The following is a 22,368-nucleotide window of genomic DNA, read 5'->3' on the forward strand; positions in this document are numbered from 1 at the left end:
GGAAAAAATGCAAAATATAAAACTTCTTAACTTTGGGGTAAAGAGGAACATGTTTAATGACATTTAAAATGAAACCAATACCAAAAAAGAAAACTGCTTGCAGTAAATTCTCCAATAAAAGATTCTTAAAAAATAAAAAATATGGCATAGATATGAGATCCGTCACCCCTGCAGGACAAGTTCCCCCTGCTATGACTGAACAATTATGACTCAGAGGTATAAAAGATCAGGATTTATTTATTAAAATGTAACAAATGAGCAGTATGAATTTCAGAGTTGTGTGAATCTGTCTTCCTTCTAAACACAGGGTAACGACATCTGACGTGTAAGGCCTAGGACGTGTTGCCCCTGACCAATATTGAGGCAGGGGAACATTTCACGATTTATTTATTAAAAAGGTAACAATTGAGCAAATTATTAGTAAAATATTTAGTAAAAAGGCTAAGGCATTATTATTATTTTATTTCAATATTCAAATTGAAAACAATTTTTTTTTTATGCATTACAGTATTTGTTACTGTTAAGGACTTAAGTTTGTTGAGACTTTAAACATAAAGAAAGTCCTGTTTTTAAGAATGCACTTTTTTGCCTTCCCATGTGGAAGGGATGACGCTTCAGCTTAGCTGGAGGGGAAACTGGTCTCCACACAATACTGGCTTTTGTATTATCCACTTGTCTTTCCTCATTTACATACTTCACATAGAAATCAAAGTGCTCCCAAACAGGAGATTTTTAACGACGGAAGAGGGTCCTCAAGCTCTTGTTTCTCCTTAAAACCATAGACATAATATAAAAAATATTATTATTAATCTTATTAAATTAAATCTTATTAAATCTTCTTATTAGGACATCTTATTATGTCTATGCTTAAAACTAGCACGGGTCATAACGTATGCTAGCATAGAGCGAGAAAATTACTCTTCCGTGTGGGAACATAGCACACCTCTGTTCCAAATCTGTACTGAAAAATTAGAATACGGATATATATACTGTTACAACCCTACTAATAAGTTCAAGTATATGAGAGGTAAAATACCAGAGTCTGCTATCCCTGTTTGTACAAGAAACTACATGCACACTGCTGCAGTGTACTCAAGTAGAAATTACTTTATAAACTATCACTGAGACTAGTACTTGGTTGACTGCATTTTCTATTTTCTAGTCTTCTGTTTAGTCACAACTTTTAAAATTTTAAAATATATGTTTCCTTACTGACATAAGGAACTTATTTTAAATATTAAGTATCATTTTATTACATGTCTTAGGTTTTTAGTGAATATATTAATGGTATTATTACATTATAGGCATACAAACCTGATCCTGAAGGTTAGTTTTAGTGGTCTCTGTGTAAAATAATAAAAAAAATAAATAAAAAAAAAAAGGGACTCTGTTCTACTAGGATCCTTACAAAATGGCACATAAACGAAATTCAACACAATCCGATGTCAACTTTACATTTTCTAGCTGACAGATTCCCTGGGAACCCAAAGAGTACATTCACACAACAGTATTTATAAATGCAAATTTCTTTTGACTTACATACATGTCATAATCTTTCATTACCTGTAAGTATATTTTGTAATTAAAGAGATTGCTTCTGTTTTATTGGAGAAACACGTGGTTTTACTTTATTACATAGCCTCTTTGTATAGCGAACAATCTGAAGCTCTGTAGATTAAACGGGGAAACAGGGAAAAAAATGCCAAAAAAGTTTTTGAAATAAACACAATGGAAATGGGAGTTGAGTCAATTTAATGGCACAAGCGATAGCAAAGACCCCTCTTTCATGAGTTTCACTTTGGTCAGACCAAGAGAAAGAAAGAGGCCTCTCACAGTTTTTCTTTCAGTCCTTCGAGACTAACAGTGCCTTCTTCCCTGTGGAGAAAGGGATTGGACAGGTTGGCCTAACCTTTCTCCAAGCATGCTGCAAAGCATTACCCAGAATGTTAGACAAAATGTAGAGCCTGAACAACAGTTTTACTACTTTTTAAGGCCATTCTGCAAACCCAGTCCGCAACACTGACAGAAACGCAGTGAAAAGAAAAAAGCTTCACACACTCAGAAACACTGATTTGTTATTTTCTCGTTTTTGTGTGTGTTGATACTAATTGTACAGCATAAAAAAATTAGGAAACGTTTTGTTTTTCAATGCAGATACAATCTCATACAAAATTACCACAATTATTTTGGAACAATGAACTATTCCCAAATAAATAATCAGCTCTTTTGACAGAAATTGTAATAGCTATGTTGACCCAAAACACACATTCTTGCTGTATTATGACCAAAAATAGAACAGTGGTACATATCAATGTTTAATGTTGTAATATTTTCTCTCATAGGTGCCCCAGGATGAGTGGAGTGGATACCCCGGAGAGAAAGATGAGGAGATCCCATGTCGGCGCATGCGGAGCAGTAGCTACGTCAAAGCAATGGGGGAGGTGGATGATGAAAGTGGGGACTCCGACAACAGTCCGAAGACCTCTCCTCAGAAGGCTATTCGGCCTGACGCTCTTGTCCTCAAATCAGCCATGCAGAGACCCCATTTAGACCCCCAAAGGTAGGCCTAGCAGCATAGCTCTATATGTTCACACCAAAGCAAGGCTCTGATTTTAAATGAAACCATTATAGATTTAATGGCAGCTCAAACAGAGATACTTACTACATAAACAATATTTTGATTTGGCACTAATGGTTATAGTTAAACTCCACAGTTTACACTTCCTGTACATTTTTTATATATTCAACATGCAAAGGCAGGGTATCACAATGATACTTTTTTGATGAAGATGATGGATTTCAAAAATAAATGAAATTAGTCATATTGTTAAGACTGGATCAATTTATTTAATCATTTACTCGATCAACATTTCTTTGTTGTATAGTATGGTAGATCATGTATGTTTTTGTGTTTTGGGTTTATTTCTTGGTAAAACAGCAGAATACTCAGTGTTCTAGTGGATATATTTATGATCTTGGGGGTGCCATCACTTTACTTTGCATCAAAGCTTATGGGTGCTCAGCTTGTTTATAGTCAGTTAACTGTTATCTGTGACCGTTTTTAGTTATTTAGATCAAGCCAAATTTTGTATGCCACGGGGTTGCATCATGAATCAATCATCCCTCTGTGCCATTTTCGTCGCTCTCATGTCAGTGGGGTTCTGATGACTCATGCTTTTGTTTACAAACATAAATCCCATTTTTTTTTTTTTTTTTTATACAGAAGTGGCTATTGTAATTTCTTTTTTCTGGCACCAAGCTCTCTGTTTCATGAAAACCAAATACAAGTACGCTGCAGGTTTGGGACAGAAGAACACTTTAAGCTACTTCTTAAAATAGTTTGCATTTCAATTAATCTTATTAAGAGATGGGTCATTAAAAATGGGTCAAGACATCCACTCATGCATAATGCATATACACAAGCCAGCTATTTCCTTAACTACAGGTCTGTCTGGTGATGCTCCCTTTGTGGCTTTTGAACTGTGAAATTGTGTCTGTCCCTACCCCCTGTCCTTGTTCAGCCAGGGTTACCACTTGCAAACCAGAGATATGCGACCCCACCCAAGTGTCACGCTGGATCCTGCCACCACCTTTCATCCACCTCCCTTTCGCTCTCGCAACCAGAGCTACATGCGTGCCGTCAGCACCCTCAGTCAGGCTAGCTGCGTCAGCCAGGTGAGTCTCAATCATGCACCGCACAGAGGCAACAGTTGGAGACAAAGATGAGAGATTTCGCTGTGATTTGTATGTAGTAAGTTTGTGTAAAGGGTAATGCAAAGATATCAAACTGGTTGTCTACAGCTGATTGCTAGATCACAGACATACTTCTCATTTCTCAGTTAGTACATTCTCAGCTCTTTCCTTCACATCTGGGTCCCTGCCACCTGATCTACCACCAAAACTTTAGACCAATTTTATTCACATATGATGTGAAGCACAGCTGCATCAGCTGTCAGTTGTTTTGACATTGTCTAGAGATGTATTTTATGCTCTCCACTGAAGCACAATTTACACATTCACTTTCAAAACATTTCACAATGTAGCATTAGCTTAAAGTTCCACTGTGGGAAATTTCCAGCAGTTTGCTGAGTATTTTTATGTTGATGTTAAGAATCACTGTTTTTATATCTGCAACTGGCAGCGGTCCTCTTACATTAGGTCCACCAAATGTCTGAAGTAGCCGAACACTTAGAGCAAATCTATCTTGCTTTACTTGGCCACTGTTTTTTTTTCAATAAGCTAAGAGGAGAACAAAGTGAAAGATATTAATTTAGCTGCAGTCTGAAAGTTTACCACTAGATGTCACTAAATCTTACACACTGCAGTTTTACAGTCATTTGTACAAGTGACAGGTGCTGAAATGGCTTCTGCAAATATTTTCACCCTTTCTCCATCACAAGCAGGAGAAAAGAGAAGAAAATAAATAAGAACAGCTAACCACAATAACTCCATGCTGTTTTGGACAGGAATAGATGCATAAATGTATATTAAACTAATTATTTACAGCTTTTTAAGGCAATAAGCCTAACTCTAATTGAATTATACATTTAAAAAAATGTATTAAGTAGGTCACACAATTCTGTATGAGATAAAGAAATTCTTCTTTTTTTTTCTTTTTGCTTAAAAACAAACAAAAAACCCTTTTTTGTGGATAATGTGCTTTTCCCCCTCAATTTATGCACCAAAGAGGACGCTAGACCTTTGGATAAAAGAGTTTAATGTCTAACCCCACATTACACACCAAACTTTTCAGGTATGTCCTTTAATACCCTGCTATGAATCTATGCAGTTGGATCATTTGTGCAAGTCTGTTTTGGAGCTCCATGGTGGCACAAGACGTGGTTGCTGCAGTAAGAAGATCTATGACAGAGCCAGCAACAAAGCTTCTGTATGGACAAGGAGTAACAGGAGGAGAGATTTTGGTCAAAAGAGGGGTTGTACAATCAGCTTATTTTTGTAGGTGCTCATTTCTAGTTTAATAAGGGTTACAAATAAAGAAAAGAACATTCCTCAGACGATAGTGAAACCTTGTCTGCTTTGTAACATAACTTTATAAACTCTTCAGTGAAGCAATATGAAAAGACAAGATTAGGTTTTATAGAAGATTAATCTGCTGCAGATTGCTGTTTTGGGAGGAACTACGTTAAATAATTCTGTCAATATATAAAAATGTATTAATTCCAATATCACCAGAAACATACATTTTCTACACTGGATCTGTAGCTATTGAATGATGACACATGTAAGGATAGAGGATAGTTCCTTTTATATAGTAGTATAATTTTGCTGCATGATGTCAACATCATGAATTAATCTCATGTCAGCTAGAGATGTTTAGTGAATTTCCAAGATACTAAAATTACAGTACAAGTTAAAGAACTGACACAGCAATGTTTTTCCTCCTGTAGTATTCAGCATATGATAGATCTGTATATTTTTGAGAAACAACATTTTTATGATTGTTAATTGTTGTCATCTGCATTTTCTTCATTTGATCTGACATTCATTCAGTTTAAGGTCGAATTTGACAGTGCCCTTTCCTTATGCTAACACTCCTTCATATTTGCTGTACAAAGGGGAAGAATCAAAGTGAGAAAGAGAAAGGAAGAGGAAAAATTAAGGACTGCTATTCCTGTTTTTGTCTCTCAGGTGAGTGAGACTGAGATCAATGGCCAGTTTGAGTCAGTTTGCGAGTCCGTTTTTAGTGAAGTAGAATCCCAGGCCATGGAGGCCTTGGACCTGCCCGGTTCGTTCCGAACTCGAAGCCACAGTTACCTCCGTGCAATTCAGGCTGGTTATTCCCAAGATGACGACTGCTTGCCTTCAATGACATCCTCCACTGTCACTTCAACTCTCAGATCCACAACAGGTAAAACAACCCCCTCCCCCCAAATGAGAGAGGGCTTAGTTTACATATCCTCATACATCATATACATGCGCACTAATCTGACATACCTACATATGTACAGTGGGGAACCCTTAAGATTCAGAGCTGCCAAGCTGTATGATTCCAGTTTTTTTTTGGAAGCTGCGGTGTTCTTGTGTCTGCTTTTGCCACTGCATATTATAAGTAGTTTAGAAGGACTTGCTTGTTTGTCACTTTGCATGATTCATGCATTAGCATTAGGTTCTGGTTGGTTACTTGTAAAGTTGCCAAGCTATAAACTAGGACAAGGGTAGGTCGGTTTTATTATAATTAGTAATATAGCAACACACAACCACAGTACACATTATCACAGCACAGCCACATTACATGGCATGCCTAAGAGGAACAGTCTTTACCCTAAGCATGTTAAAGTGTGATGCCATACGTGTGTTGCCAAGATTGTGAGTTACTTAGGGAGGGGTGATGTCTAAAACTGGCCAGGGGTAGGTCAGCGGTAGGTTGTTGACATGTCTGTATTGAGAAGATATACTGGACAAGCCTTCCACTTGTCCTACCCCTGCTCCATTGTACCCACACATTAACACATATTTGGTAATTGACGTTTTAGGTGAAATCTTAAAGACGCACTACTCAACTTTCCAACATTAAAACTCTGCATTCTGGACTCATTTGACAGGATTGTGATATTGATTATGTGCATTTCTGGAGCTGTCACTGCCCAGTAGCATCTGGAGGCTAAGAAACCATACTATACAACTAATTTTCTTCCAGGGCAGCAGAGTTTTGCTTCATGCACTCCATCACATGCTAGCAAACAGATATAAACGCTGGCCATTTTGACTGTGCACCATTGCTGATTTGGCTAAAGAAATACAAGAAGACATTACTGTAAAAAGAGTAAAAGAAAGAGAAAAAGAGACAGAACAAGAAATAAGACAAGAGACAAGATAGGACTGTCTTTCACTGGCTGGAGAGATCTCCCAGTACAGGTAGGATGCAAGATGGATGCCGAATTAGCCTTCAATAGGGGGCGCATTACTGAAAAAATTGCAAAAGTTCTGTAGTGCGTCTTGAAATAAATAATAATAATGAAAAAAGAATAAAATAAATAATAATAATATGTGCAATTCAAATTAGTAATCAATTTAAGGTAAGTCAATATGTTCTAAAAAATAAATCACATGCACACACACACTCACACAAACATACACAAAGACATGCACACATACTGGTTGCACAAAGGAACTGTCTGCTGGTTGGCAATTCCTGGAATTGAAAAAATAAAATATAATACATATATATTACAGCCTTTATTAATAATATTGTTGGATTGTGTTGCATCAAATTGTAACTTATAAGCTCAAGTGTCAGAACAACGGCTGTTCATTTTTATATGTCATTGAAGGACTTTATTATGGTTCTTAGTTAGTGCTGCCTTCAACTTCATGTTTTCCATTATTATATGACACCAGAAGTAAGCATGCTATGGTTTAAAACCTTTTTTCTTAAATCTCTCTCTTTGTCTCTTGAATTTTGTTTGAAATGACTACATGCTGCTCTTCGCTGAAGGTATAATAAACACTAAAGGTTACCAAGTTTCATGCAACACAGTGCAAGCAGTAATGTATAACCCCAAATCTAGCATTTCAGGCTCTTTGTGCAAGCAGTCTTTGTATTTGGTGTTTGCCTGTGAGAGTAAAGCTATGAACCCTATTGAAACATTTTTTTCTCTATTAAAATGCTTAATTTCTGATATATTGGCAAGAACGTCAATTGGTTTTGTAATCTTTTCTGTAAATTTAATCTGGGAGACATTTGCACCTCTGCTATTTTTTTTTCTCTTGTTGAATCTGGTTATATCTGGAGTTTTGTTTTTGAAATCCTCTCATTTTCAATTTGGTTTCCATTTACAATTTCTTCATGACAGAACCACTCAGGATAAAGGAGTGTTCTCCAATCCCACCGTCTTATTTGCTGAACTCTATTCATTTAGCCATTGGCTCCAAATCTGTTAATTCTATATGAGCTGTAACAAGTATCTAACTGTATATTATGCTGTGAAATTGTACTTTGGAGATTAGAATGATTAATCCTTTACAATATGTAAAATAAGGTTATAAAAACTCAGAAAGTGTTCCTTGGATGGTGATTAGTTATACAGAGTATTATTACAGATTACTCAAGCTATATTGTAATAAATGCATGTCCTTTGTTGTGCCCTTTGCACTGTTCTTAGAGATTAGTGACCTTAAAATTAAATACATTAACTTGGACAATCACTGATTCTTAGTATTGGTTTATAATTAAATTGTGAGCAGCTTATGAGCCAAACCCAGAGTTTAGTGGGCCCTTGAGTGGGGAGGGGATCCCATGATGCTCCATAAGGCAGCCGAGCAGCAAACCCCTCTCCATTTGACCACCCATCTCTTGAAGGATAACCAGGGGGAAAGAACAACTGGAGGCATCAGTGATGATTGTTGCAGGTATTTTAATGTTGACACGCATACATATATCTATGGATATGTGTGTTTTTGCACTGCCTTCTCAGTAAAAATAATAGATACATAGAGTTGATTATGTAGGTGGTAGAAATATTTCGTTATGTTATCCTACGCAGTAAACACGGTTTGAAACAACTCATAAAACCTCAGACATTTAGTTTTTTTCTTAAACGTTGATACCCCTGAATATTGATAACAGTGATGAATGTGATGCTGGCTTTTGTGAGTTGTTTGCCATGTCTCTATTTTAAGTGTTCTTAGGCCATATTGTAAGTATAAATGTATGAAAGATGTACCACAAAAACATTTTAAAATGTTTTCATGTCCCAACCATAAAATAGCACTGAATGTTATCGCATTGCCACTGTGTCTCCAATCATTTGTCAGAGCGGCATCTGCCTGCTGTACGTGTGTGGACCTTATTTTTTTCTTTTCAAGAAAATTGGACTTATTTTTTTTTTTAAAGGCCACATGTGGCAACGTCTAATGCTTGGCATTGAGTTTGTCAGCTGTGTTTGACTGTGGGATTGCAGCCTCTCTCTAATGCAGACTGAAAAGGGGAGGGGTTATTTCTCCCCTTGCAGGGTTACATACTATTCCACATGGTCTTATTAGCCACCTTGGACCTGATATGTTCAATAGGGTTCATATCTGCTTCTTGACCTGGTGGGTTGTGATTCCTCCATTCCCTTTGCATCTTTTCTTTTGCACAAAATGGCACAAGTTTCAACATTTGAGATATTTTGAGAAAAATGATTGGCAAGACATGGATTCCTGATTTGGTGATGACTGATGTGTTTCATGTTCAATTCCACATTTTGTTGTGCTGTGCAGTGAAAAGATGGAAAGAAGCCTTGAGATGACTGAGAAGGCAGTGTAAAAACATTATGAAAAGCCTACAGTATGTGAGTTCATTGAAAGTCATTTAAGGGGATGCATTAAAAATAGTGTTTTCCTGAATATGCTCTTGCAGAATTAGTAATACTTACAGTTAACCCTCTTTAAAAGCTGTAAAATAGTGGTTCCCCAATCCTGGTCCTCAGGACAGTTTTCTACATTGCCCTGCTCGAATACACCTAACTCAAATTATGGATTATTATCAGGCTTGTGCAGAACAAGATGACAAGCTGTTGAGGAGATCCATCCATTTGAATTAGGTGTGGTGGAGTAAGCATACAATTTCTTGAACTGTGCTGCTTTTAAATAAGAATTTTGCCGATAAAGCATTTAAATTCCACCAGCAAAGCACATTCATCTTTTTGTTCAACTCTTGTGCAGTCACACTCACATTGGAGCAACTTAACTGTCATTGTGGATGTTTATCACATTTAACATGCTGCAGAAAATCAGTGAATCAGATCTTTTGTCTTTTTTGCTCACATACTGTAAGTTTTCCATAGATATGTGCTTATTTTTCTAGATATGACTCTTTATCAGATCAATCAAACTCCAGCTGTTCTTTCACAATGAATGTCCTTCTGTTTGCATACTCACATTTTTCTTCCAGAGGGATATGATGTTGTGGATGGGACATCTTTACTAAATGACGACATGATAGAGGATGATGATGGTGCTAGCTCTTCTGCCTATGTGGAGCTTGAGAGGCTGGAAAGAGAGACTGCTGCCGCTCGCAGCCAGCACAGTACTAGCTCCACTGTAACAGCAATCTCTGTCCCACCGGCATCCCCACCTTCATACAGGGTCCCGACTGCCTCACCCATTGCCACCTCTGAGCCACCGGTCCCTCAGGCCATTCAGGCCTTTAAAGAGTCTGCTAACATGGTTGCTGCCTTTAATTTACAGTGGAAAGATGAAATCTCGGCCATGCGCTACGAGCTAGCAGAGCTGCGTAGAGATGTCTGTGGGGAATTAAAAACTTTTAACAGCAACTTCTTCAACTTTACTCAGTGCTACAATATGTGGACTTTGTGCCGGGAGCCTTGCAGTGACAGCACTACACAAACCGATGACAGAGTGTCTATAGGTATTCAAGCAGGCTCAAGCTGGTCTGTTCGGCAAAATACAATGGACAAGTCAGTGATGTGCCAACCGGAGCCAGCACCATTCAGTATCATGGATTTGATGGACCCACCTCGAATTGAAATTATAGAAGGGACTCCTGAAAGCACGCCAGAGGGGTCAGGCAGCCCTGCCAGCCCACTACCAATAGAGGACTTTCCATGGGAGATCAACAAAAGGCAAAAGGCTCAGAAGCAGGGAGATACAAGTGGCCACACAGGTGGTCATAGAAGCGCCAGTCTAGAACTTTGGAGCAGGAAATACACAAGTGGGCCCATGTCATATCTGTCTATGTCATTCTAAGCATTCACATTTTCCATATTCTGTAAAAAATAGACAGCAAGGTCAGGTCCAAAATCTGCCATTGTCAAGAAAAGCTGGACAATGCTGTTATGTCCCTTTACTCTATGCAGACACAGAGTCTGTCACTTCTTGAACAGTTTATAATACTGTCCAAGCAAATTTTTTAACAAGTGTCTTGCTTAGCCATGAAATAAAAGAGGAAGATTTAGTTTTACATCAGAATGAGGTGACATACAAGTGTGAGCGAATAAGTGGCTGGTATTTCAGATCCTCAAGTGCCAACAAGAGCAGCATCATCTACCCCTCACTGTCCTAAATACCCAACCTTAAGAGGAAGAGAGAGAGAGGGGGAAAAAAAAAGAAAAACGAAAAAAAAAAAAAAAACTAATCTGAGGGGTATTTAATGATACAAAATTAGTAATCAGCCATTGTGTAGTGAGACACGTCAGCCTGGTTCTGCACATGAATCTGAATGACTCATGTTCATTCCAGTTTCTCCTCATGTAGAAACATATTAAGCACCTATATTACTGGAAAAAATACTGTGAATAACTTTATAAGCCCTAGTTTTGTAATGAATGCATAAAGGTAAAGAAATTATTTAAGAATATATTGATATATTATTTACTTATTCTAATCAAAGCATTCCTTTGCCATAACTTTCATTCATTTTGTAGCAGATTACAGATGTAAAGGGCATTTTTGAAAAGCTCTAACAAACAAAAGTGTTCCGAGTAGTGAAATTATAATCACAAATCTAAAATACATACTGTGACTGTAGGGATTTAAAAACCTTAGAGATGGTTAGCAACAACCCATATAACCCCTATCAAATTTGTAACTCTAATCCTCGGGAACACTGTAGAGGTTACACTGTCACAAGGCTCTCGGGACTTCATTTAGTCCCTAAACAAAATTGTTTACAACAAATTTTTATCGTGAAGTATAGCTGTACGTGGAGGGTAAAACTGGAAGAATTCACAGTGATCATGAAGTATGAATGTATTGGCTTCAGTTCATTCCTGCACAAACTACATCCATTTTCAAACTATGTATATGTACTATATAAATGTACCATTTTGTATATAGAGAAACTTATATTCAATACTTGTACTGTTTGCAATTACGAAAAAATACTGTGTTCTTATGGCGCTGAGAGGGATTTTAGTATTAACGTGGTTCTGAACCAGACACCGATTTCAATCTCCATTTCTGTTTCCATGTCTCTACTTTTTTCATCACGTTTATCACCAACTGTTGCTTTTTTTCTCTTCAGGCACCTCATGAGGCTGCTTTTTGTGCACTGTTGACTGGAAGTGCTTTAATATTTTACATTTTTGTTAAGTATACACGTACAGTTTATTTTATTTTTATTTAATGTAAAATCATGTAACACTGAATTTTTACTATTGTCTTTTATTTTTAATGGTGACATTTCTCTAGTCTAGGGGCACTTCATTATCTCCGAAATATAATAAAAATTCACTGGTCCCCATTAGTAGACAATCAGAGCCGCTGAGGGCCTCTACCTCTCAGACATGTCCCCAGAGGTGCAGTACAGTACCACTGAATGTACCAACACCGCCTCACTAGTGATGGCTAAGCTGGGCTCCTGTTAACCCTTAATGGGAGGGAGCCCTCAATCATAGGCTACATTTGGCCAATTACACATTTTGTCTCTTGCTAATAAAATAATAGTTGATCATTAAACCACTGCCATTTCCCTCTACTCATCCCCTCCACTGTCACTGTACCAACATGGCGTACCAAAGTTAATACTGAGGCGCATGGAACTGAGGCCAACAACCTATATCCCAAGTTTGACAGCATTTACCTTTGGATGATCACTGCAGCACAGGACCAAGGGAAGCCTGTATGTATCAGAGCCCTGACTGAAATGTGAACCATTCAAGACTTAATAAAGTGAGGCATCATCTCACACTTTAAAAAGAGAGTGGATCTTCTTCCCTTTTTGCACGACCAAAAGACAATATTTACAGAAAAAGTGGATTTATGTAAAGATATTCGTACAAAGGTTATACTGCAGGTAAGATCAGCATTCAAACTGAAGCCACAAAATATATAAATATCTAATTTGGGATTTTACTTCACATATTTTTTAACTCATTAAACCTGAGGCTAAAAGCCTAGCTAAACGATTAGCTCGCCTTGATCTAATGTCTGTGCGGGAGACTTTGATATGGAATGTCTTGCTGAGTACTTTTGAAAACTTCTAAACTTGAGTTTTTATGAGGTTTTGGTACAACATATATAAAGGGATAAGGTAAAATGTACTGGCAACATATTTTCACTCCAGAATGTTAAATACATTTGTCTATTGTGCAAAACATAGTTTCACAACAGAGGCTCCACATTTGTGAAATTATCCAATGATTTGTCTTTTGATTTGTCTTCTCAAAGAATTGTAGGAAAATTACATTTTCAATGGTACAAATTTTCATATTGTAACATGCCTATGTTAGTTATTACATGAAACTGTCGTAAACTACAAGGCATTCAAGTGTAGGAGGTGGATAGTTGTAGTACATCACAGACCCAACACTGTTCACAAAAACTTTTTTGTTTTTCTACTTTGTAGTCAGTCGTTGTTGGTTAGGGTTAGCCACTGAAAAAATGTGGTTAGATTTCAATATTGACAAAGATATATTTACAATTAAGCATTAAAAAAAAAAAAGAAAAAACTCAAATAAGTATTTACAGGAGCCTTCATTGTGACACTGCTACATTTTGGACATGTAGACAAATGAACTGTTACACATGTTCTTTGTGACACTGTTGGTTTTGTTGCCAAAATATAATAATTGCAATATATAAGAAATTTTAAAAGCCTCTAAATTGTTTGTTGTTTTTACAGACACAAAAAATTTTTTTTCACTAAAAGCCAGCCAAAGGTTGGATAAACATAACTATATCATAAAAGAAGGCATATGACTGTGACAACATTTAGCCTATAGTCATTATCTGTTCATATCTTTGCTTAATGACTGATTAAGAGGGGATTGCACTAGTTGTTTATTTACTTTTTCCCATTGTTTGGGGAATAATGGAAACTAATTTAAAAGGTGCTGTAGACTGGCCAGTCATGATGTCTCCAATCTACATTCATTCATTCTATGCAAGTCCTTTGTTTCTCAATGTATGTTATCTTAATGTGCAATTACCAACATTAGATGTTTACATTAAGCCTTCATGCAAGTCTTCAATGCCTGAAATGGAATGGAATAATAAAAAAAAAATATTGGTGGCTCTTATTACAAAAATGACATAATTAATTTAAAACTCTTTTGTTGTTGTTGCCATTTTCTTTTCTTGCATGAGCCTCAGGCAACGCAGAGTTTTACTTAAGTGCTTCTGGCAAAAGTAGTTGTTTTCTTTCTCCCATAATAGCTTATATGTGTACTAGAATCTCTGAGTTTATTGGTGGAATTACTTCCATGTAGCTTCCGCATGATTTGTGACATCATGTGTAAAACCAGTGAACAATCATATCTGCATCATTACCAATTTACTTAGTGAATTTTGCTAATTAAAAAACAGAAGAAGAAAAAAAAAAAAAGAAAAACAAAAGAGGGCCTGTGATGACCCAATTGGAAATGCTGTACAAAAGCTTAACATTGTACTAAATTTAAAGAAGACCGAAACGTAAACTGGTTATTGGTTGATACCAGTTAACTTGTCCATTCTATAAATAGGGATTATGTAGTGTGTTAGTATTGTTTCATTATTCAGCCCAAAGAAACTACCCTTCCCTTAAAGCAAGTAGAAATGTAGCAAGATACAGCTCTATTTAGATCTAAATGTTATTTTGACGTTATATACTGTATATGAAAATAAATTTAAAGAAAAAATACAGAGGGTATTTATCATTATTTTAAACCATGCAATCATATTTTGTGTAAAAAAAATATATAATCATTTGTAAAAAATTCTGAACTGTCTACAGTGTCCACTTTGTTACAATGTGTAATTAACCCATTAGTTTTTGTTTACATTTTGTTGTAATTCAGAGATTTGATGCAACAACTGTTCTAACTCTGTGAGGTCCACTTATCTGGACAAAGGTTTTTGGATGGAATCTGAGCTCATCTAAACCTGTAATACAGCTTGAATATAAACCTTTTTCTGACCCTGTGTTCTCCTCCCTCATTTAATTACAGTGTCTTGAATGAAACATGCTACTCTGCTCATGTTGAAATTTTCAGGGATCTCAGACTGCATTGTGAAGTGAATCAGATCTTGTCAACCTTATAAAACTTCCTTTTGATAACCATTGTTTAGCTTGCATTTTGTTAGCCTATACTTATTTTGTTAACTGAATGGAAAAAAAAAAGGTCTGTGATTGTTTTTCCTTTTATTTTTAAATAGCTTATTGTGGTGTTTTGTCATTTTTTATTAGCCTTATGTATTTTTCATAAACTGATATAAAACAATTAAAATGTTTATGATGTTTATGTTTATGGTAATCTAAATGATAAAATGGGGGTCATAGCTTTACAATGCATTTAAAGATAACACTGACAAACAGCATACAATAAATAGTATTTTCTTCTCTGGAGTCTACACACTTAACATTACAAATGCACAACATGGGCCAGGCAGAGTGCCTTATTTTGTTCCTTTTAACATGCCTTATTTTTCTACTAAGCTATCACCTTTTCTTTTTGTTGGTTTGTTTGTTTTCTTTTTATTTTTTTAGGCATCCGTAGCTTAGCTGGGGGGCGTAGAGAGTACGGTAGGTCTGGTAGGGAACTGCTTTATTATCTTCTTTTCTGTATGTTGTTACTTCCACTTTTCATACATTTTGTCTGACTCATTCACATATTTCACTCAATAATAAGATAAATTAAAGATGTCATGTATTGTATATGATACATTTATATGTTTTCATCTGTTTTCACATGGAATCTAGTGGAAAATTTAAAATCCAGAAGTCCTGAATAATGAGCAAACAAACCAAAAGTACAAAATTAAATAAATATGCACTTTTGCCTTGTTCATTGTTAGTTTAGCAGGACTTTTTCTTTTGTATTTTCTTTGTTCTAACAAAGTAAGAACAAGCATTAATATTCTATTTAAAATCTCTTCTGCATAAGTGGAACATACTTTAAAATGCATGACGCCAAGTAGAATCCATAAATTGATTAATTTGGTTTGTTTTACTATGTTTAATATTGTTTTAATATTACGATTCTGTTAAAATTCATTGGTATTAGTGAGTCATCCTCTTGCTTTATCCATTGTATACATTTTCTTTGGGTAAACTGAGGGGAATAAAAACAAAGCACAGGATGTCTGTTTAAACATCCCGGCATGCTACAAGACAGGCTTTGCCGCCCCTCCACTCCAAAATAAAATAAAAAAAAATGTGCTACAACCCAGAGGTCTTCACAAGTGATATTTTGCAAGACTCAAGTCTTTAACCTCAAGTCCAAGTCAAGTCTCACGTTTTATGGCTCAAGTCAAGTTGCAAGTCACTTTAGTTGTAATGAGATGCCATGCAATGCCTGCCATCTGTTCTGCTTAGAAAACTGCATTATAATATCCAAAGAATTTAAAATCTGTACTCACCCTTTATCTGCCCGCATTATATAACAGCATTGATCTTTAGCTTAAACTAAAGCTTTGTCACACTCTTCTGGACAGCTTCTTTGCTTATACTGGATTTGGAAAACTTGTAGATGAAAATGGAAATTTATTTTACATCGTAAATGTGCTCTTAACATATTATATGCAAGAGTTTTTAATGTGAACCCAAATCCATAATGCAGCTCATAGTATTGTTTGCCTGAATGTAGAGAGGAGGGCCAATATGCTGCACCAATATGGTGCAGGGAACACCGACTGTCCTCCAGGTTTTAACTGTGGTCAAGTCTCTTAATGACCCTTTAATAATTTGACTCAAGTGTATTTCAGCAGGTAAACATGAAAAATCTGCAGGGCAATGGCTCAAAAGGTCCACAGCTGGTGATCCCTGCCCTATTGCATCAGGAAAGTTTTAATATTTTTTAATGTGATTGAAACTGTGAGACAAGTACAGAAAACATTACTTTTAAACAGTAGTAACACAAAAGTATTAACAAGTTAACATTTGCACTGCTGTGGCTCTAAGCTTGTTGCTAACATAGATGCTAACATTAGCGTTTATATCACAGTGAATAACCTTTCCAGGTGTGTTTTAAGGTGGATGTGGTGGATCCTTCGTCTTGGATATTTATTCTACAGACGTTCCAGTTTGCTGCTTTATATAGATTCCTTTTTTTTTTACATTTTTATAACCAAACGTTACAGTGATGCAGCAACAGCTGTGTTGATTGTGCGTGCATTGTGGACGCGTCCGTGTGTTGCTACGTTAGTGTTATGTCTAGGGAAATGACAGCAGACAACACAGACTGCAGACAGGAGATCAGACAGAGAGGAGAACATGGAAAAAAATACAATACAATAAAGAGTCCGAATCGAGTCTCAAAATGTTTGAGTCCAGGTCAAAGTTGAGTCTCAGGTCACAAATCAGTGGAGCTTGGAGATTAAATTTTTACTCATTAATGTATCAAAATACCTTTTAAATTCTTTGGTTTGTTAGATTGCTTTCATGGATAGTTCCATTAAAGGAGAGGACTTTAACACTAGAAGTCCCAGAGAGGGGTCAATTGACCTTTCTACCTTTACAACCCAGAGATGGGTCGATTGACCAGTAGGATTTTAGCTAAAATCCTGTCTTAAGCTGCGAACAGCTTCTTTTGTTTGTAGACGAGTCAATTACTGGCACACCCCAGGAGGGCGCATACTTAGGGGAGACACTGTAGACTCTTGAAACTGGACTGTCAACTTTTGCCCAAAGCTTGGCTTGAGACACTGCTTGGTCCCCTGAGTATGAGATTGGAGTAGACCTCAAACAGATTCAGAAAGGTTTTCCTGCATTCTAGTATATTTCAAATAATTAAAAATATATTTGATATGATATATGATATATACCTCCTCGACACATTTGTGTGCTTTTAGAAGAAAAAAAAAAAGATAATCATTGTGGGCCTTCAATAAAAAAGCAAACAATTTAGAATGATATGACAAAATGATGAATTCATATTTTTTTAAAAAATCACTTTAAAAGGTCCAGCTCTCCTCTTTTCATACAAATGAAAAAATACAAATTTTTCAGAATTTTTTACCAATTTTTCAAACTTTCTAACCCAATGTTCATGTACCTTATGTCCAAAAAGCCCAAGCAATGAACAATTTTGAATATTTAAAATGAACATTTTTTGATTGTGGTGGTACAGGCAGGGTCTGTGAGTAAAATGTCCAGAAGCATTAGTGTCTAAGTCAAGAGGGCATAAATGTCAACATGACAAAGATATAAAAGAACAACTGTGAATTTTTTCCAATGCTTTTTATTTTTGTCATAAAAAAAACAACAAAACAGTTAAAATAATGCAAGTAATGAAACAATTTCACAAATATTTACACAAGGCTACAGTGGCATGCCCTTGTGTGAATGGCTTTTCTGCTCTTTCAGCAGTCCGTCTGTGCTAAGTCCAAACATGCTTGGCACTTCCATGGTATCTCCATCCTGCATTTGCCACATGTGTATTTGTAGCAGTCAACACATCTTACAGTTGCGCAATTGTTCTTGCATCGATGGTTGACCTGACATTTTGCCCTTTTCCCAGGGCTAGGTGTGGGAGGTTGCTGCTGAAGCAGTTGCTCCTTATGTGCCTTCTTCTGACTCACATGAGAGTTGGCCAACTCTTTCGCGAGCTCAACCAGGAAGTCCACTCTTCTCTCCTGCACTCCGGTGCATTCCTTATGAAGAACATGAGCGTTCCGTGCCGCCATGTCGATCATGTTGTAGAACACGGCGACTGGCCATCTCCGTGTTCCTGCACGCACGCTGTACTCCCGCACCATCTGGTCCATCACATCCACACCACACTTTGTGGTGTTGTATTGTGTGACAGTGTTTGGCTTCCTTTTGGTGGTATTCTCAGTCTCAACCACATTGTGCATGCTGCTGAGAAGATAGACAGTCTTTTTCCGTTTCGGCGCATATACTGTGAGTGTTGCACCAGTGGTGGAAAACACTCGAGTGGTGAATTTAGTGTGGTCCTTCAGTCTAGTTGACTGAGGAATTTCCCGGCGAATCTTGTTGACTGTGCCAAGGATGGTGGTTTTCCGGCTAAGCAGTCGTTGCGCAAGGGACAGCGATGTAAAAAAATTGTCTGTTGTTACAGTTCTGCCCTTATCCATGAACGGCTCCATCAGCCTCATCACTACACTCTCAGAGAGTCTCTCTCCACTGGGACGACTGGGGTCCTTGCCAAGATATGGCAGGATATTGCAAATGTACTTTGATTTCAAGTCACAAGCCAGCCAAAACTTAATGCCAAATTTGTCCGGTTTTGTTGCAATGTACTGCAGAAAACTGCAGCGAGTCTTTGTCGGGAAAAGCTGTTCATCAATAGTGATGTGTCGACCAGGGTTATAAGATCTGATGCAGTTATTGACAAAAGATTCCCACAGATTAGAAATTGCAGCAAACTTATTTGTCTCCACTCGCTCACTGCGTGTGAACATGTTATCAAAGCGTAGGTGTTGCATGATGTTTTGGAAGCGCTTTCGGGCCATAGTAGCAATGATTCGTGGGTTTCCCAGCTCTGCTGACCAATTGTCACGTAGTGATGGAACTTTCTTCACCCCCCGCAAGATAATAATTGCAATAAATGCCATTAGTTCTGGGAGGTTCATGAACCAATCTGCCTGCTCCTTTTGCCGTGCATGCTGAATGGTCCATTCTTGAATGCTACGAAGCATTTCAAGTGTTATAAAACAGAAGAAGCTTTGAAGACGAGTCCGGATACTTCTTCTGGCCTTAGCAGTTGGCTCTCCATCTGTGCCGTATGGTTCTATTGGGGTGAAATTGAGACATGTCCCCAGCTGTTCTTCATGCCACACTGTGCCATCTTTAGCCATCTCTGTCCTCTCACTTCCCAACCGAGCCCTCTTTTCTGGCAGTGGAGCAGTCTCATCATCTGCAAGGTAAACAATTTCACAATTTCAGAGGACGAAAATAGGATGTTTTGGAAATAAGATTAAAAAAATCCTTTATTTGTACCAAAATGGAGAAATTCCAGTGTTGCAACTCACAGTACAGGACAAAGCAGAAAGAAAGAAATTTGTCATACCAAAAAGTTCAATAATAGTTTCAAATCTTACCTGAAGACTGCTCAGAGTCAGAGTCCGAATCCAGCTGAATTTGTATCTCTTCTCCATCTGAGTCACAAGGGTTTGTATCGCTGAGGATCAGGTCCAATGCCTGCTGAGTTGTAAGCCGCCTCTGCATTTTGCTTCCTTCTATTTGTTCGAGGTGAAGCTAGCTACTATTTATCCCCCTCAGCCCACCATCCCCCACTGCCACAGAATTTACCAGACGTTTCAAGGTAACAAGGAGGGGCTGGATGCAATGGGTGCATTCCTCAGGTAATGGCTGCATTTACAAATGAAGAGATGCTAATTTTTGCCAGCAGAGTCGTCAGTTTGGACTAAAGGTCTTTCGACCCTTCTCTGGGACTTTAGGGAGACATCAAAATTCCTGGGACTTCTAGTGTTAAATCTAAACGTGTAAGGTATTACATTTATTGTTTAATACATGGCTGCAGATAAGTAGATAAATGTTAAAATGTTAATGTCTCCCTCCCATGAAAGATAAAATAAACCTTTTCATGGCTGTCCTGCTTTATTGGTGTTGAAAAGACATCCTCATTAAACTGCTGCTGTTCCTCTTTGGTAAAATACTAAAATTAGGCACATGTGGCTCAGCACAGAAACCGTGTGTGTACACACACCAAGACAGCATCCTTGAATGAACTCACTGAAAACAGTGTGGTTAGAAACACACCCACACCACTTTGAATCTGACTACTGCCATTGCCTGTTCAGATGGGCATCAGTGGCATGTCAGAAAGGCGTGATCTGACAGGTTCTAAGTCCCACACAGAATATTTGAGGAGCCAATCCTGACTTCTTGTTGGGTGGGGCTAAACAGCTAAATTACATCCCTACAAAGAAACAATAAAACCTTAAGCTAGCACAAGGTAGTTAAAGAAAGCAGAAGCAAGGGAGAACATACTTTAAGCAAGGTTGAAGGCAAGCCTGGCATGTTCTGTTCATGACTGTGTTAGCAAATTCTGTAAGCCTTCAAAAACTACAACAGAACTGGATTTAGTTTATATGGAGATATCACATTGTCCCATCAAAATATACTAATAAGGTCGTCATTTTTGGACCAGCTGCTTTACAGATCTGACCTTAAAACTACTAATTATAACTAACAAAACTAATTATAAAGTCTAATGCTTATCTAACCAGTTGTCCTGGGAAAATATCATGAGTACAAGTGGGTATGTGTTTTGCCTTTTATTTTTTAAATTTTTCATGGTGTTTTCTCTTTGGCCTCTAGTTTCAAATTCCTGCACTTATGCAGTCTATCAATGCATGTCAACCCTCAGTAGCTAGAGCTAAGAGCAGAGTATTTCTTGAATGCTTAAGATTGCTGTATTTCACTTGGTATAATTCTCCTTTTTATTTGGGGATCACTAACATTCTCAACTAACTACTACATACTAGAAACAGCAGCTGCTTAGCTTAGATGGCTGGCCATGTGATCTGCTGGTGGGTGTACATGTGGGCGGTGCTTTTTTTGCATATTCATAATCCCAATTCTCTGAATAAGAAAAAATATGTTGAGTCATAGCAATATTAAGGCTCTGTAAAGTCATTTCATGACAACAGCTTTTAAGTACAACTTAAAAAAACACAATAGAGTTCAATACCTGTTGGTGCGGGAGTTAAATATATATTTTTTAAAAGTTCATTATCTACTATCAGAGCCATCTTGTAGCAAAAACACAGGTCCCAATAGCTGTATTGGGTTCGAAGTAACATACCAAAGGTGCTCAACACTGAAAAGCCTAAAAAATACTAAATATTTTGGGGAGTGGAGGACATTTGTTAAATAACTACCATTACAAAAAAAAAGAAAGAAAAGAAAAGAAAATGTAAATTTTGACAAATCAAATGTGCAGATTTTCTAAAAAGGAACATTAAAACCTGGCCATGTGAACACTAGAGTAAAAACAACATTACTTAGAAAATTATATCAAACATTCAGTCTTCTTTTATTTAACCCTTTTGTATTCTTTTCTTTTCTTTTTTTTGTTGTTGTATCAAGACAAAGGTAGCTGTAAAAGGTAAAGGACATAGAGAAAATGTAAGTTTATTCACTAGCTGCTGATAGTGGGGTTATTTGGAAAGTTACTACACCTTTTGTAATCTGAAGTAAACTTAGAATGATAACTACACTTTTTCTTCACAAGGTCAGAGGAGATGAAAGTTTTGTTTAAAATAGTTTTGAACCATTGATTTGGTTTACTTGGTTTACTGTGATAATCATACATAATAGGTAAACTCACCTTGTATTCATGGGGGCGTCACCACTGTATGTATATATGTATGTGGCTATGAAAAGCGTGCTCATTTAAGAAAAGTGCTTCACAAAAGTGCTTTTAAAATTTTGTAAATCCAGTAAATTCATTCGAAATTATCAGCCTATACACACTTTCAAGTCCTAGGTGTCCTATTCGT

At 37.1% G+C, this 22,368-nt stretch overlaps 1 protein-coding gene across 1 annotated transcript in view; it reads left to right on the top strand.

The window, feature by feature from the left end:
• The window catches only part of LOC121634256 (disks large-associated protein 2-like), a 96,639-nt gene that overhangs the window by 51,067 nt on the left and 23,204 nt on the right, over nt 1–22,368 (top strand). Inside the window, exons 3-5 of the mRNA XM_041976792.1 lie at nt 2,343–2,560; nt 3,522–3,657; nt 5,650–5,869. Of these exons, the coding sequence (XP_041832726.1) occupies nt 2,343–2,560; nt 3,522–3,657; nt 5,650–5,869 (574 nt within the window). The remainder of the gene's footprint in view (nt 1–2,342; nt 2,561–3,521; nt 3,658–5,649; nt 5,870–22,368) is intronic.

The sequence above is a fragment of the Melanotaenia boesemani genome, chromosome 22 (assembly GCF_017639745.1).
Source record: "Melanotaenia boesemani isolate fMelBoe1 chromosome 22, fMelBoe1.pri, whole genome shotgun sequence".
NCBI classification, from domain to species: domain Eukaryota; kingdom Metazoa; phylum Chordata; class Actinopteri; order Atheriniformes; family Melanotaeniidae; genus Melanotaenia; species Melanotaenia boesemani.